The following is a 16488-nucleotide window of genomic DNA, read 5'->3' as shown; positions in this document are numbered from 1 at the left end:
CATATATATACATACATTCAACTCTCACTAATCTGAATTAATTAAAACCAAGACTATAGTAATCTATAAATTTACATATGCATATACAGTCAGCTCTCACTAATCTGAACTAATTAAAACAAAGGGGGTTCGTATAAGCAAAAAATTTGTATTACCAAACAGGAATAAAATGATCACTTTATAATTAACAAATCAATGTAAAAACTAAAATTATTTTTTATTTATGTGAAAGTATTTACATAAAAATATTTTTACAATTATTAATTGTTATTCAGAAATTTATTTTTTAACTATTTTCTTGTGAAATAATCTGAAATGTTCATTTCTTTGAAACTTGAATCATCTTTTTCAAGGCCTCTGACTGCATCTGCTTCAGCAATACGGTTTTATTGAATGTATGTATATAAGTACTACATACAACAAATCAAATCTTCAATTTTTTTTTTTTATGTTGTGGTTTAGATTAGTGAAGGTTTACTGCATATAATTTTTTTACATTTTTTTGTCAGTCGAAATACATTTCTTTCCCAACGAATATTATTCTGTTCAAACCTAATTGTAAGAAATCCCTATTTCATGAAATAATGAGAACAATTACTTTATTAGTACTAAAAAAATGATATTTAATATTTTTACACTTCACTGAATAAAACAAATTTATAATTTAGGCAATATTGCCATTATATCAAATCAAGTCTGAAAACAATTATTTAAAAAAATTCAGGTTAATTTTTGTATTTGAGACAATTAAGTTTCCCGCTCAATACATTTTCTAAAAAAATTTACAAGACACATCTAAAATATATCTCTGATTTGCTTTGATAAAGGTACATCAAGCAAACAAAAAGCTTTTCTTGTACTTTGAATTGACATATTCCAAAGAAAGTACCATAGATCGGAGTTACTTTCTCTATTGGAGTTTCCTGCATATTATCCTGAAGCTAGTAGAATTGTCAAAAGTCTAACTCAGTCTACAATAAAATCTATGAAATGCGTCACATACAATTTAAAAACACAAAACAATTTGTTGACAAATGTGCCACTGTTAAAAATAAACAGTCATCTGATTGTATTGTATGTGACCATGATAAGCCCATAAGTTTGAGCGCATCTTTATATTAGATTGAGGTGCATTAAAAAAATATGACTTAGCCATTTGATGTAATGCATTGAAAACTGGTAAAAAATAAAATATAAAGATTCTTTAAAGAAATTGAGCTGGTTTTGAAACTGATAGCCTGATTTATAATTTTAACTGAAAGAGAACCTATACAAAACTTTGAAAAACATATAAAAATCTTAGTATAATAATTATAACCTTCAAGTGTTCAAAATCATATGATTATGCATGGACATTTTATAGTTAAAGTTCAGATCAATGGACATTTTACTATTTACATATTTTTATTTAATTATTCTTGTCGAACAAGTGAAAATAATGAAACATTACACAATTAAGTTATCATTTTTTTTCTTTTTAGGATATTAACAAAGGTCTATCACAATGGATAGAGAGAATTTTTTTTTCACATAGCTTTAAAAACAATAATTACCTATCACTAGAGTTATCTTGTGAAGGAGAAGGCATTGGTGTCCGGTTTCCTTCTTCTGGAAATATAAAAAAAAAAGAATTGCATTAATAAACACAAATAAAATAATTCCTAAATAAATAATGATAAAATAAAGAAATAAATAAGGAAAAGGATGAATTTTACAGCATAGTGCCTGTGTTATGGTTTGATGAATGTGATTATGAAAACTAAAATTTAAAAAAACTAACAACTAAATAAATTTAAGGAAATTGTCTAAGTTTTTATAAGCTAAAAAGGAAGCAACTAGGCTAGAAATAATCATAAATGAAATAATACAAATCTAACCTAAACAAAATAGCATATACATTTTTAATATTTTTAAAAACAATTTTAAAAATAAGAATAGTAGAATAAGAAACTTCCAGCTGTAAACAATAAACAAATAATAACTAGGCAACAAACATGCAGCAGTTAATTTTTTTAAAAATAAATGTTTACTTCTTTTAAGAATTTCGAAAACAATATCATTATTGAATCAACAGAATCATTATGAGTCAATTACTTAGAAAATCATAAAATTTATCTCTTTTTAATTTTTTATTTATTATTTCTTTTTTCCCTATTTATTTTTTTTTTCAATTTTTCCGTATTTATTTTTTATATGTTATCAGTTCAGACGTTCTATATATTCGCTATTCTGAATTTAATCAGTGATAATTCAAATTTTAACTCAGATTATCTAAATATAATGAAAAGTATTCACATTTTTGGGAAACATTTTTTCTCTTATTCAAATATATTTTAACATCAATTCAAATAAATATTCAATATTACAACTTGCGTTGTGTGGGGTAACTAGTTAAGCAAGAAGGCCATTTTGTCAAGCCCGCTAAGATGTCATCCAGAATGAACCAGAGAGGATGTCTTGAGGTTCATTTTATGAGAACACCACAAAATTAAAATTGTTAACAATCTCAATACTTTCTCTTTACTATAAAGATCATATATAGTTAAGTGAAAGTATATTAACTGACCAGGTGGCAATCAAGCAGAAATCATTCTGAACAAGGAACTAGAACCCTCCGTCCAATGAGCTCAGCCATAGCCAGCTCTTTGATAAACGAGTGAGTCATACAATGCAAATTGATCAAAAATTTTTGAGTTTTATATGAGACAATAACAAAATTAATTCCTGAATATGTTCAGTAGATTATTGTTATTCTAGGAGACATATGTCACAGAATAAATAATTTTTTATTCATTTCGGCAGTTTATAAAAAAAAAAAAATCAAATTAAAGTGTATAGAAAATTGGAAACAGGATAGTTTTCAATACATACATTTTTAAAATCATAATTCAAGGATATAATTACCATCATCTGATGCTAGCCTTGGATCAGACTTGTAATTGTGGCTAGACTTCTCTTTATCTTCTCGTTTGTCCCGTTCACGATATTCTCGGTGATCTCTGTCTTTATCTCTCTCCCTGTCTCTATCCCTATCTCGTCTTGACCTGGACATTTCTTCTTTCTCTTGTAGAAAATCACACTAAACACAATCACATTCTGTCAATATCTAATATTTTTTATAAATTATTAAAAATATTCATAGTTCCTTTCTACTCACCTCTTTGGAGTCCTGCCAACAGGAACATATCAATGAGAGAATTGAAAAAAAAAAAAATCATTAATAATGAAATATAGCCACAACGTAAAACAATATTCAGTAAAGATAGCTATAACTCACCCTTAAGAGTGCTGCCCTCAGCTGAGATGATATTTTTCCATGAGAAAGTTTGCATTTTTTACCGGCATAACACTTCTTTCCAAGATAATGATATTTACAAGGGAATTCTGAGTGCATAAAGAGGCATTTGTCTTTTTTGGCACAACAATCCATCATATAAAACTTACAAAGCTCAAATTTTCGAGTTTGTTGTTGTTGACAGTGAGAGTGAGCAAATGGACATTCTAATCCCTGTAATAACAAAATCAATTATTAAAATTTAATAACAAATTACACTAATACGCAGGACTAAAGTTTGAACATTTCATCAGGCTTCAGGAGGTGCCAGTCCCTTTATAAATTTTATTTTTGCATTAGATAGACTGTTTATTGAAGAAGGCTGTAGGCTTTGTAACATCAAGCTATGTTATGGCTAGGGACTGAGCCATAACCATACAATAAAAAGCTAGTGTAGGTACATGTCTGTAAACATAACCAAGACAACTTTTTATCTATGATAGCAAACTTACTACATACAACACTAATGTTTTAAAAAGTTTGAAATTATTAAGAGAAAACATGTTATTTTTGAAAATAATAGTGGAGGGAAAATAAAATACAAAAAGAAGTTCAAACACTAATCAAACTGAAGACACTTTCCATTTAAGGTCTGTTCCAACAACCACTTCAGACTGTCCGCAACTGTATGGAGCATGCGCAGTCCAGGTTTTGAGAGGCAAACTGCTGTACAGTTCTGGACAGACAGATGTGGTTGTTGGAACAGACCTATAGTTTATTTTTTATTGATTAGTTTTTTTCAGTTTACTACATGAATTTCTGGTACTAACCAGTTTGCCATGTACCCATCATAAGTGTAATACAGGCATGTGTAGACCAAATTCAACACAGGTAAAACTGTGGGGTACAGCTAGTAAATCGCAAAATGTAAGATTCCAAGGATATTTGACAGCTTTTTAATTGTTTTTTCTTTAATAGTAAAAGCTTACTTTTAACCTCAAGTGAACAGGTGCCAACAGAATTATAGTAGCTACACTGATTAATTGCAAGTATTTCTTAAATACAAACAAATAAAGATCGTCGATTTTATATTATGTAAAATTTAAAACTTTAGTAGAAACAATGAAGTTTTTCTGTAAAAATATATTTACAGATGACTCATATTCCTTTCTATTTCTCTATTTCCCTTCCCTTTTAATACTTAAATTCCATCTCAACACCATTCTCCTGTCTCTATTTTTGCCCAGAATTAATTAATTGTTAATTAACATTCTTTTTATTTTATTTTGATATATATTTTTAATTTTTCATATGAAGAAGTAAGTTCTGTTTTTCTCTATCAAGAAAAATAATTTAATTTTTTCAGAAAAATTTTAGCTTTATTTGTTATAATACATCATTCTACCTTTATATGAGACATTACACTATTGCCCAGTAAATTATTTCTCTTAGCAGTTCCAGGATGAATAGCTTTATTTTTCATTTCATTATACGAACCATTTTTTAAGTAAAAGAAAATATATATATTTGCTAAAAATCACTTTTGAAAAATTACCACATACCCTTTGACATTTTCCTTGCAAAAAGAATTTGCACATTTGTGTGTTTTCTCTTCGCCCACCTCCTCTCCTAGACCCTCTATTATTTCTACCCCTCCTTGACCTACTACTTCCAAATCCTCTGCCTCTCCTGCCAAGTTCATCATCCTCATCTTCCATTCCATCATCCATGAAACCTTAAATAATAATTAATTGACAAATTAGATCAACAATTATTAAATAAATCTTTTTTTAAGGATAATATCAAAAACTACAGTAGATTAAATCAGCATTGAGACTGTTAGAATGTACAAATACCAACTAAATTCATTTATTTCTGAGGGAATTAAACCAAGAGAATAAAAAATTAGCTACACCTCGATAGTAATAGTGCAACAGTATAATAATAGTGCAAGCAACTTTAATAATAGAAAAATTAGCTACACCTCGATAGTACTAACAGTATAGTAATAGTGCAAGCAACTTTAATAATAGAAAAATTAATGACACAGGTTAACACTCAGGCCATGATTTTGTGATGATAAACTGTACTCATACCTGATCTATGGCTAATCCTTTCCCAATCTGCTCCTCGGAGTGGAGAAATATCTCTCATGAGATCATCTTCCTCTAAATTTTTTTCTCTTTTTTCAGGATCTTCGCTGCGCCTCCTTTGTTTCTATAAAAAATAAACATAATAATTATTACGCCCAAATGAATTTAAAAATTTCTCTTTGACCTAGTCATTAAATCACCTATACTATATATATATATACTAACCACCCTCCAGTTTACAATGACTTATTTATTTAACACTCAAATTACTCCCAAAAAAAATTAAACCATCTCTTATGACCATAATGTTAATTTTAGTTGGCGCTGATTAAAATGATGTCAAATGTAAAACTAAGCTTTAAGGCAAAAAAAATTGTTTTTGTCAATTTATAAATAGAGAAACTATTTACAGTCTTTGTTTCTTTGAAATAGGAAAGTAGATTCCACTAAATGGGCTATGGATTAACTAATTTAGATAAGATGTCTCGTACATACTGTAATGCAGAGAAAGTTTATTCAGGATTGAGAAGAGTGGAAAAACATTTCATGTTATTTTATTCATTTTTTCACTCCAAATTAAGTGACCTCATGAAGGCTGAATGCAATGAGCAATGGCAAACCTTTTTAAAAAGAGAAGATTATTCAGAGTTCATATTTTGCTGTTAGTGGTTGAAGTATTCTCGATGGGTGAAAAGTGAAGATTGAAATTACACAGAACTATGATTAAAGCTGGTCAAGTTTTAAAATAAGTTTAGTATGATTTTCAATTATTTAAATATTATGTTGTATGTTTATGTCTTTAAAATGTAAAGCAGTAGAATGGAGGAGCACATCCTACCCCAAGACCCAATAGTTGTACAACAGTTCAGTCCAAGTGTGAATAATGCTGCTTCATGATTTTTCTTTTCATACAACTATATCGCTGACACTGAATTATGGGCCAAAGCTATGAAATAGAATCAATAGCTTTTGGCGCATAACTACATAGTCAAACAATTAAAAATCATTATGCTCTAGGCCTCTATACAAATTCAAGGTGAATGATTAATTCTAGTCAGGTACATATAAACTTTCTGAACCATCATTTCAAGAGCTTCTTTACTCTTCATAATGATGTGAAGATAGTTGGCCATAGATATATAAGAGGAGGAGATGGTAGGGGTGCGGTCAGCAGAAAAAACACAAATAAACGAACGAATCAATAATTTTTTTTTTTTCTCCTATGCCACAGGAAGTGGACTGCATCTCGCTCAACATCTTCCAGACCAACACACGCCAAAAGATGGTCTCCATCCATGTCCCCCATGTTGCATAGAGGACATTTCGGGGAATCTACGATGCCAATTTGATGGAGGTGTTTCATGCCATCATTGATACACGTGCCCCCTGGATAGCGCTAAATGAGCAGTAGCTGTCGCCACAACAGCCCACAGAATATGACAACTACGAATCAATAATTATAATAAATAAATAATTCATTTTTTTTGTGTTTTTTTTCTGCTGACCGCACTCCCCGACCATCTTCTCCTCTTCTTTACTCTTCCTCATTACTTTTATTTAAACATGACAATGACATAATGGGATACATAATGAAATGGGCAAAAGAATATGATGAAATCTAAATTGGATATATCCTAATTGATCCCTAACTTAACTTGAATTTTGAATAAACAGCCAGTGATCGTTTTCCAATTATTTTATGAGAATAAGGCTAACTACAATTAATTAATTGTGAGAGAAGATGCTGAAAAAATAATGTGCTAAATTGATAAGTTTTGTGGTAAATCCATCAGTTTATATTATCACCAATGTTTGGATAATAATGACAGGAAATTCAAACTCTTCTAAATTATCAATAATTAAATTTGTTAATAAAATATTGTTACAAGCAAATAATTATTTATAAGACAGTTATGCAAAGTCATTATGAATTATGTAATACATTAAAAGGTAGTCAAAACATACTAACAAATCTATGCTAAATATACAACGAAACATTTGTTGAAATAAAAGAAAAAAGAAATCCTATTCTTAATACTTTGAGGAACGAAGTACTTATTTGATGAAGAGTTAAACTATGTAATTGAAAAAAAAAATTCACTAAAGAATAACTTTAAAATGTATCAATATGACTAACAAATCCTAAACTGATCTGTTTATTTTTTCACTAAAATGACCTATTTCAAATTTATATAAAATTACTATATTTCTATCAATTTCCATGAGTGACAATATAAATGGAATATATAAATATTTATATATTATTATTAATTGATTAATAATGAACATAATATGCAACGCAAAATATTTTATAAAATAAATACTGAAACATTAAATTTTAATTAAGAGGATAATCTATAAGAAGTTACTTAAATCCTAATTATCTAATTTATACTAGTGAAAATTCAGCTGAAACTAACAAAATTACATATGATTTAATTTCTTTGAATGTTGTGACATGATGTGTTCACTTTTTCTGCACTAACTGAATATATTAACTCAGAAAACAAGTAGTAAAATAATTTCTAAAAATATTCACAAAAACTAAATTAGAATAAACATTTTTGGAAAAAATAATTAATACAAGATTATAATAATCTAGGAAAATGAGTAGATTAAATTTATTTAATTATAAACAATATAATTTTTGACAAATAAATTTAATTTATTTCGGCTAAAGAAATAGCCTATTGTAAATTAAGGGGGTATGCATCTGCGGACATAAAAAGCCCTTAGTGAGATAAAAGAGGTACAGTAAATAATCAGTCATATCCTAAAATGATAGATTTAAAAATATTACCAACTTCTTTTTAAACTTACACTGTTTCTAAAAGGTCTATCATCTTCCCTTACTCTTTTTGGCCTCCTAGGACGAGTAGGAAGAGGCCTTCGAAGAGGGCTTAACCGCCTTTTGTCATCAATGAGCGAGATAGATGGTGGAGGAGGAGGTACGGGAGGGCTGGCTGTAGCAGTTGGAACTGGTAGATCTTCATCATCATCAAATATTTCTCCATCCTCTAAATCATCGGCACCTCCACCACTGTTAATGAATCATAGAATGAAAATCAACAGTTGGGAAATGGACTACAAAAAATAAAGAAATATAGCCACAAGAAGAAAACAAGGCAACCCTGCTCTAGAGAAAATAATAAAATAACTAAAGTAATGATATAAATCTTTTGTAAGGGATAAAAGCAATATTTTTTTGCATTACTTTAAAATTAACAAGAGGAACAGTATACAACTAAAAATGTGAGTACAATAATTTACAATTAAAAAAAAAAAATGATTACAAAGAAAAAAATAAAATTAATAGTAATATAAGTTGCAAACTGTACAAACATTATGATTTTTTTTAAATCAACAAGGTTTAAATTATAGAAAACAATTGTAAATGCAACTTATATACATTGTTTAACCAAAATTATAACCTTTAAGACCATGTTACCATGTTTTTTAAAATTGTAATATTATTTTAATGACTAATGTAAAGTACTATCTGGACGATGGTTTTATGTAGTTTTAAAACCATTGTGTATGTATTTGGTTTATATCTTCTTGTGGCTTTTTCACAATACTTAATATTTAATGTATGAATTTCCTACGTCACGGTCATGTTTTTATTTTTCTTCCTTCACGAAGAATGCAAAGAAAAACGGTTTTACTACAGGATTAAACGGCAGCTGTTTAAAATATATCTCTGCCACCGCAATAAATCATAAACAACCTAAATAAATTACATGCTCAATTATATAATAGGCGACAGCCCATTTGAAACATATGTAAAATTATTAGATGAGATAGAAATGAATAATATGATATTAAAACAGAATCCATTCGAAGTAGTAATCTAGCGGAGCATAAACCAGTTGCCAAGGCATCAGAACATGTTTTCGTGCAACGTGCGGCGTCGCCATCTTTGTTGCATTAATAAGGCCAAACTAAAATAGAATATCTGTTTCACTGTTTTTGTGTTTCATTCTAAGGTTTATCACCATATTTTCTTTTTTATTAAAATCATTCGTTCACTATAAACTATTAACAATAATCTTATTATGATGCCATTCTCGAAAGAATCTAAGAATGCAACTGGACCTTCTCCGTAACATTTCTTTTCTCTATTGAGAACAACCCACCTATTATGAAGCATTTTTCCACTTGTTTTCCAAAAGGGTGTAACACGACTTATATATATATATCAACTACTAAAAATGAATTTTTCAACTGCAGTGAAAGGCTGCTTGACCATACAGCAACCCAAAACCAAGAGCATTTCTAGCAAGTAGAAGTGAATGCATCCAACAAAGGACGGAATCTGCCGAGTATCACCGAGTTAGCTATTGACCCACGCTCGGGAAGAAATAGTCTCCCCTCCTAAACGGGTCGTAACACTGAACTGTACGTTACCTTAAAGCCGTATATTGAGAATTAGTCATTAACAGGAATGCAAAAATTAATATATTTTTTATGACTATGTACACTTATACTTGGAGCATTATCTCGCAGGATAGGAACACAAGAGTCATGATGGAAAGATATCGTACACAAAGACTCCTTTGTTCCTACATTTAAAAGATTAAAATATCATCGTAAACACAATAATACTTAACTATATACAAATATTTATATATAACATATTAAAATGAATATAAATAATAATCATGAATACTTTAAATACTTACATTTTTTTTTTAAATTATGAAAATTAATTTTTAAGATGTTTATTTTATATTAAAACTCATATAACTACCCAGTTAAACTAAGAGATGTTTATTCATTACACTTTATTCGTCATATGTGTCTTTTAAGCGAAATACGTTTTAATATAAAGTAAAAATCTTAGAAATACATTTTCTCAAGGCTTAGACTTTAATATTGCATTGAGGATGTGATGTGTAATGTATGTGTATGTGTACATCGATGGTAGGCAATGAAAACCTAGTAACTCCTGAATTATGGTAATGGACTTACGAGATTTTCATTGTCTTGTACCCTGGATAATTTAAAATTAAAAATAAAGAAATACTACATATTGCAAATTTGACTTGGGGGGTTATATCATGAACATTACAACAGCAACTTACCTTCATTTCAGATAATGAAAAATAAAAAAAAGTAAACATTGAAAAACGGTTATTCTGAAAGTAATGAATTTGAAATGGTGCGTTTAAACACGTAGCGTTGGCTTGTTTTTCATCGAAGAAGTGTATGTATAAATAACTTGCCCTTTAATCTCACCTTTGCTAAGGAAGTTAGGAATAGCGCTAGTAAGCGATGTTTTTCATAGAAATTTTTCAATTGATAAAAATAATTGAATTTACAAATTATTTGGAACATAAGTAATATTGAATGTTATATATTATATTCAATAATCGTATTATAATGATAAAAATTAAATAATTAAGAACACAAAAATACGATAAAGATTGTTCACGTTCCGGTTTATGATAGAACTGCAAACTACAAAATACAATTCGTATAAAATGGAAAAAGTGAAATCATTTTAATTTAGCACACCAAAATTGTTAGTAAATAATAAAATACCTCCAAAAAAATAAAGGATTTTTTTCTAACAATTACAGGAGAAATTCTAAATACAACTTTACAACCAGATATAACTTCCCATAAACTCATGTTTAATTTTCATGACCAATATCTATCAATTTCAAACAATGCTTGTACACTAAAAAAAAAGTCGATAAATTTATATATGGATTATTGGAGATCAACCAACATATGTAACACTATAAAATACCATTTGATCTCTTACCAATATAACACCTCTTAAATTTGCGAATTGTAAAAATCAATGATAATTCAAGACAGATACGAAAATGATCGATTAAAATACTTATCTCAGGGAGAAAAACAGATTCCGGATTGATTAAATATCTTTGAAGATAAGGTTAAAGATAAATAACAATATTGATGTCAAACCCCTATATATACAGTAGTACAAATAAAATTGTAGTACTTGAGAAAATTCAACATAAAAATAATATAAAACAATACTTAAATATTATAAAGGTTCATGGTGGTAAATAACTAAAATTTAAAAGAAGCTTTATGCTATTTCATTGTAAGTTTTGTAGCATTTTTAAGTTTATTTCTTTCAAATACTGCATTTATGAATTGCGTTACATTTCTTAGTGATGCAGGATATGATCTAAGTTAAATTATAAAACCTATGAAAACGCTCTTTCCAAAAAAAATATCATTAATTGAAATTATTGTTTAACACATACATCCAAAAATTACAAAATTTTTTCGAAGCAACGTGACCTTGAAAACCAGTTTCCAACTGCGTAATTTACGTGTTGTTCTAAATCTTTCTTTTCCAGCCATATTAGAATCATAGTAAGTCTTGTTGAATTATAACTCATTCGGAACAATTTATTCGTCATTAAAATACATCAAATGAAACAGGGGAAAAAATGAGGAATCTCTAGAGGCACTTCTCTCACATCTAATTGGATGGACAATGCAGGTTTGATAAAAAAAAGGAAAAAAAAAAGATAAAAATGGCGAGTGAAGGAGGAAAAAGTTGAAGCCCCAAAAAGGCATTCATTCCTCTTAATGGAATAACAATTTTCTAATAAAATTATAGAATTATTATAATATTTTTAGTTTGTTTTGTTTGTTAGAAAAAAAAAATAAATCAGAAAATATCATTTTTTTTTTAAATATCTTTAATTTAAAAATATTCAGTTGTAACTGCTACATTGCAGAACTAAAACTATTTCTTCATATAAAAAAAAAATATATAGAAACTTAGGAACACGCCAATAAATAGCAAATGGTCATAAATGGAATTTAACAAAGACCTAATCGATGCTGGGAGTATTCAGGTTGTGAGGCCTGGCCCACATCCAAGTTCCTCACGTTTACGACCAAGGTTCCCACAACACGCAAACAACTAAAGATATTTATTTTTTCAGAGAAACAACACGGCAAATATAAATTTTTTCCATTTATAATCTTTGATTTGTAATTTTTGTTTATTAAAATTCAACTTAGTATGAAAAATCTTATTACTTATGGAATTAAATTGTTTATTGATCTAGTGCACTGAACTATCATGAAAAGATTTTCATGTTTTATAACGAAACTATGTTCTCGGTATTATAATAAAAATCTTTAGAAAGAAAAAGTAGAAATTAAAAAAAAAAATATTCGTACTTGGAAGTAGTCTAGTTATCTTTTTACACAGCACACGTACATTGAACCCTAGATAACATGATGTATCCTACATAGGCAGTAGATGCTGGAGACATAAAAAAAAAATTACACTGAAATTGTTCAGTATGTTTTTATTTATTATATGCTCATTTCAAAATATTTTTTTTTAATACCTAGAAATTTTTAGACAACTATAAGAAAACGCTTTGCTACCTCTTACCGACGGTAGGAAGTTTTATTTTTATGCATGATATAATCACAAATTTCGTTCTTAGAATCGAAAACCTTCAATCGCATTTAGAGATCAAGGAAATGTTTCCAAATTCCGTTTTTATGCATTTTTCATGGATTATTGGAGATGGTACCGATATGATTCCGTATAAATTTCATCCACTACATTTGCGAACGCAGGGGTAAACGGTGTTTCCTTGACACCTATATCTCAAAACTGCCTGTCCGATTTTGAGGAAAGTTGACGACTAATGTAAAAATGTAACAGTTTTATCAAGTATCGCCAAGTACATTTTCAGAGGCTTGCTTAAAGAAAGTTTTCTTGGCAAACCTATATTTGGAATACGGATCGTTTCATTGGCCTAAGTCGGATAAAAGTCATAGATTTGTGTAAGATTGGTTTAAGGTTTATTTGAACAAATTCAATGTACTGCAGAAAAAGTATAATTTGATTGGAATCCAATTTTCAGAAAATAAAATAGAGAATAAGAAAAAAAGGATAGAAGTGAAGAAGTTGGGCTGACCTTGGAAAATCTTTTTTTTTTTAAGTAGCTATAATTTGTTCAAAATTGAAAATTGATTAAGGTGATCTTGATATAAAAACAAATTATTTAATTCATTCCATAATATTTATGACTTAATATAAAACAGTTTACAACTAATTAAAACTTCATTGAATTTCATTCCTCAATTATCTTGTGTTATTTTATATGTTACTCTCCGATGTTTCAAATTAATTAGTGGTGAAAATATTATGATGACTGTCGATGTAATTCAAGAAGTTGGTTAGGTGGAAGGAGATGCGGCCAATAAAGAAAACAATACGTTATTAAATGTTACTTATTTATTTAATTATTATTAGTGTTTTCCGACGTAACCTCTCCTCTCTCCCAACCAAGTTACTGAATTCAATACATTTTCTTTTTAATTAAATTTAGATGTATTATATAACTTATATGTAATAGGTATTGATTGAAGTTGTCAGATGAACATAATCGGGGAAGTTTACAGAGACTTACTAAGCCTAACACTAACAGCGTGTACGAGGAAAGGACGCTGAGGAATCAATGGCCAGCCAGGACTCAGTTGCTGTAGGTCAAGGTTGAAAGCGTCTCGAATATGACCGAAAATAGTGCTCTTGGCGCTACAGGTCAGTTCTCATTTTCTGAACCGGTTATTTTAAAAATTTAAAAATTAAGTGCTAATAGTAAAACCAAAGAGAGGACATGTACTGAACGTTGGCAAAAAAAAACCAAAAAACTATCGTTGGCAAACTAAAACTAAAAAATAAATTAACAGTTTGAAACAATTTCAATTATTTTATATATGTATACATTATGTATTACTTGAAGAGAAGATGGTCGGGAATACAGTCAGAGAAACCGGATTTCGTTAGTAACAAAGTTTCGTCCAAAGTTCTTCAGGGCAAAAAAAAAAAAAAAACAAGATAACCGCCATAATAAATTAAAAAAAAATCACAAGCAGAAAATCAGATAAGGAATAAAATAAATAAGAAGAATAAGTAATATAGGTACAAAAGTAGCATGTGAAGAACATTAATGGTGATAGTATATATAAGAAGTATAACATACGATCGATTAAAAATGTTCGTCAAATAGCAGAATTAAAGACAAATATAAAAGTAAATTAATGTATCTTACTTCTTTAATTCTGTTATTTTATAAAGAAATGTAATTATTTACAAATAATGTTTCATTCTCACTTTTTTATAATTTCAACTTTTTTACGTAATTTTACTAACTGAATTTTCATATATCATGTTTTTCTAAATTCTATCATAATTGAAGACAACAGGGAAAAACGGCTTGAATCGATTTTTTCTTTTATGTTTTCCTCCCCACCCCCAGTTATTTGTTTATGGTTACTGCTCCGTTCCTCTGGGTCGTAGCATGATGTTATAAAGACTAAAGCCTTCTTAAATAAACGGTTTATCTAACGCAAAAATAATTTTTCAAATCGGACAGGTATTTATCGAAATTAGCGAATTCAAAAAAATTCTTCACACTTATATATTAGCATAGTTACTCTGTTATACTATAATTTATATGTATCATTGACTATATTATTATTAACTATATTGACTGTATATTGAGGAGGTAGTGGCTAATGATTATTGCAATCATGTGGACAAACGATTTTTAAGATTTTTTCTATACATCAGAAAGGGGTTTCATTCAGCCGCGTGGGAAAATACGAGTAACAAATTCAAAAAATAATTAACAATTTTATAAAAAACAAAATTAAAATTGCTAAAAGCATAGACCATCAAACCCATTCATGACCGCGACTACCGATCCGACCTCTACTCTTTCATAGACATTAAACCCTGGATTACTATAATTGTTATTACCAGACTATTACTATTATTCTATAATATTATATTATTATTTAAAAGATAAGTTCAAGGGGGAATGAATCAAAACGCAGTCGAAATCTTAAAAATTCCTTACATCAGGTCTGCGGACAAGAAATCTCCAGAAATCTAAAAAATTACAAGAACCAAGGAATATACAACGTGATCGCTTACTTGAATTTATGAACAACGCTTAGAGCGTTCTAAAAATAGAACAAGTGGTAAAATAAACATCCTGAAGATAAACGAGTCAAGTGGAGAATTGAAACCGATATTCAACACGAAATCGAATAACTAAAATGGTAATACAAGCCGTTTGATTATTCACTGATCAAAGAATGATTTGTACTACTTAAAAATAAATAATTTTTATAGCAATGATTTTCAAAAAACAAAAACAAATAAATAACACGGAATTTTAATAAATTTATTATTATACATTGAAAAACTTCTTTTAAGTACATGTATAGGTCTAACAATATCTATATGGTACATAATTATTTATATTTAATTAGATAAAGTTGAGATTAAACAATTTTCATGCTGATCCCCAACTTTAGACCAAATCGGACGATCCGTGATCCGTTTTCGAAATTTTGATTAGTCAAGGAAAATACATTTATGCATTCGTAAGCAAAAGTAGTACATGGAATTGAATAAAATTGATATCGGAGACCAGGGTGGTCAAAAATAGTTTACGAAATGGAGGGCGTTTCTTTCGAAAAAGTAGGACATTCATGAACAGAAATCTGATTTTAATATTTATGTAGAAGTTTGTATTTGTCCTCTTTCTTTTATTATTATTCACTCGAAATTCAAAACTTTATTAAAAAATAAATAAATTTATTTTTTAAATAAAATTAATTTTATCCAATTTAAGTCTCAAAACAATTTATATTCCTTTAACGTTTCGGGCAATTCAGCCATAATCAAGGACGATTTTATATACAAATTTAGAACATCAATTTTAAAAATCTTTATGCAGGCTAATCTGCCCAGTTCAATAATTTCAAGTCCAAAATTACCCTATTATGTCAATTATTCACATTAAATTTAAACAATTTAATTACTATTAAGTAAAATATAATAGTGTAAATTGACTGTGATTAATAGTTTTAGTTTAATGTGAAGAATTGATATAATTTGGTAATTTTGGACATGAAATTATTTACCAGGCAGCCTGCATAAAGTTTTTAAAAATTTATGCGGTTCCAAATTCGTATTTAAAATTCTCTTCGAGGATGGCCGAATTGGCCAAAACGTTGGACTTATAAAGAAATATTGATTGTTTTGAGACTTAAATTGGATAAAATTTATTTTATTTAAAGAATATTAAC

The 16488-nt window shown here is 28.6% G+C and overlaps 1 protein-coding gene and 1 long non-coding RNA gene across 5 annotated transcripts in view; one reads left to right on the top strand and one right to left on the bottom strand.

The window, feature by feature from the left end:
- Window positions 1–1540: 1540 nt before the first annotated feature.
- The window catches only part of LOC106684146 (suppressor of sable), a 51614-nt gene continuing 36666 nt past the window's right edge, over window positions 1541–16488 (bottom strand). The window contains exons 1-8 of one of the 4 annotated variants that reach the window (XM_067049958.1): window positions 9775–9929; window positions 8188–8407; window positions 5371–5491; window positions 4837–5009; window positions 3278–3508; window positions 3158–3169; window positions 2905–3079; window positions 1541–1608 (exon numbers count right to left, since the gene is read on the bottom strand). In XM_067049958.1, the coding sequence (XP_066906059.1) occupies window positions 1550–1608; window positions 2905–3079; window positions 3158–3169; window positions 3278–3508; window positions 4837–5009; window positions 5371–5491; window positions 8188–8407; window positions 9775–9803 (1020 nt within the window). In that variant the 5' untranslated portion in view covers window positions 9804–9929 and the 3' untranslated portion in view covers window positions 1541–1549. Of the gene's footprint in view, window positions 1609–2904; window positions 3080–3157; window positions 3170–3277; window positions 3509–4836; window positions 5010–5370; window positions 5492–8187; window positions 8408–8972; window positions 9402–9503; window positions 9688–9774; window positions 9930–16488 lie in introns of those variants that run through there. The other 3 variants (XM_067049961.1, XM_067049965.1, XM_014426061.3) reach the window with 3 other exon arrangements.
- The window catches only part of LOC136796382 (uncharacterized), a 50889-nt gene continuing 42267 nt past the window's right edge, over window positions 7867–16488 (top strand). The window contains exons 1-3 of the long non-coding RNA XR_010844091.1: window positions 7867–8116; window positions 8202–8619; window positions 13743–13927. This is a non-coding gene — a long non-coding RNA (uncharacterized lncRNA). The remainder of the gene's footprint in view (window positions 8117–8201; window positions 8620–13742; window positions 13928–16488) is intronic.

This window comes from Halyomorpha halys, unplaced genomic scaffold (genome assembly GCF_000696795.3).
Source record: "Halyomorpha halys isolate HHAL.00 unplaced genomic scaffold, Hhal_1.1 Scaffold548.1, whole genome shotgun sequence".
NCBI lineage: Eukaryota > Metazoa > Arthropoda > Insecta > Hemiptera > Pentatomidae > Halyomorpha > Halyomorpha halys.
Note: the sequence above shows the minus strand (reverse complement) of the source record. Positions and strands in the feature narration are given on the sequence as shown.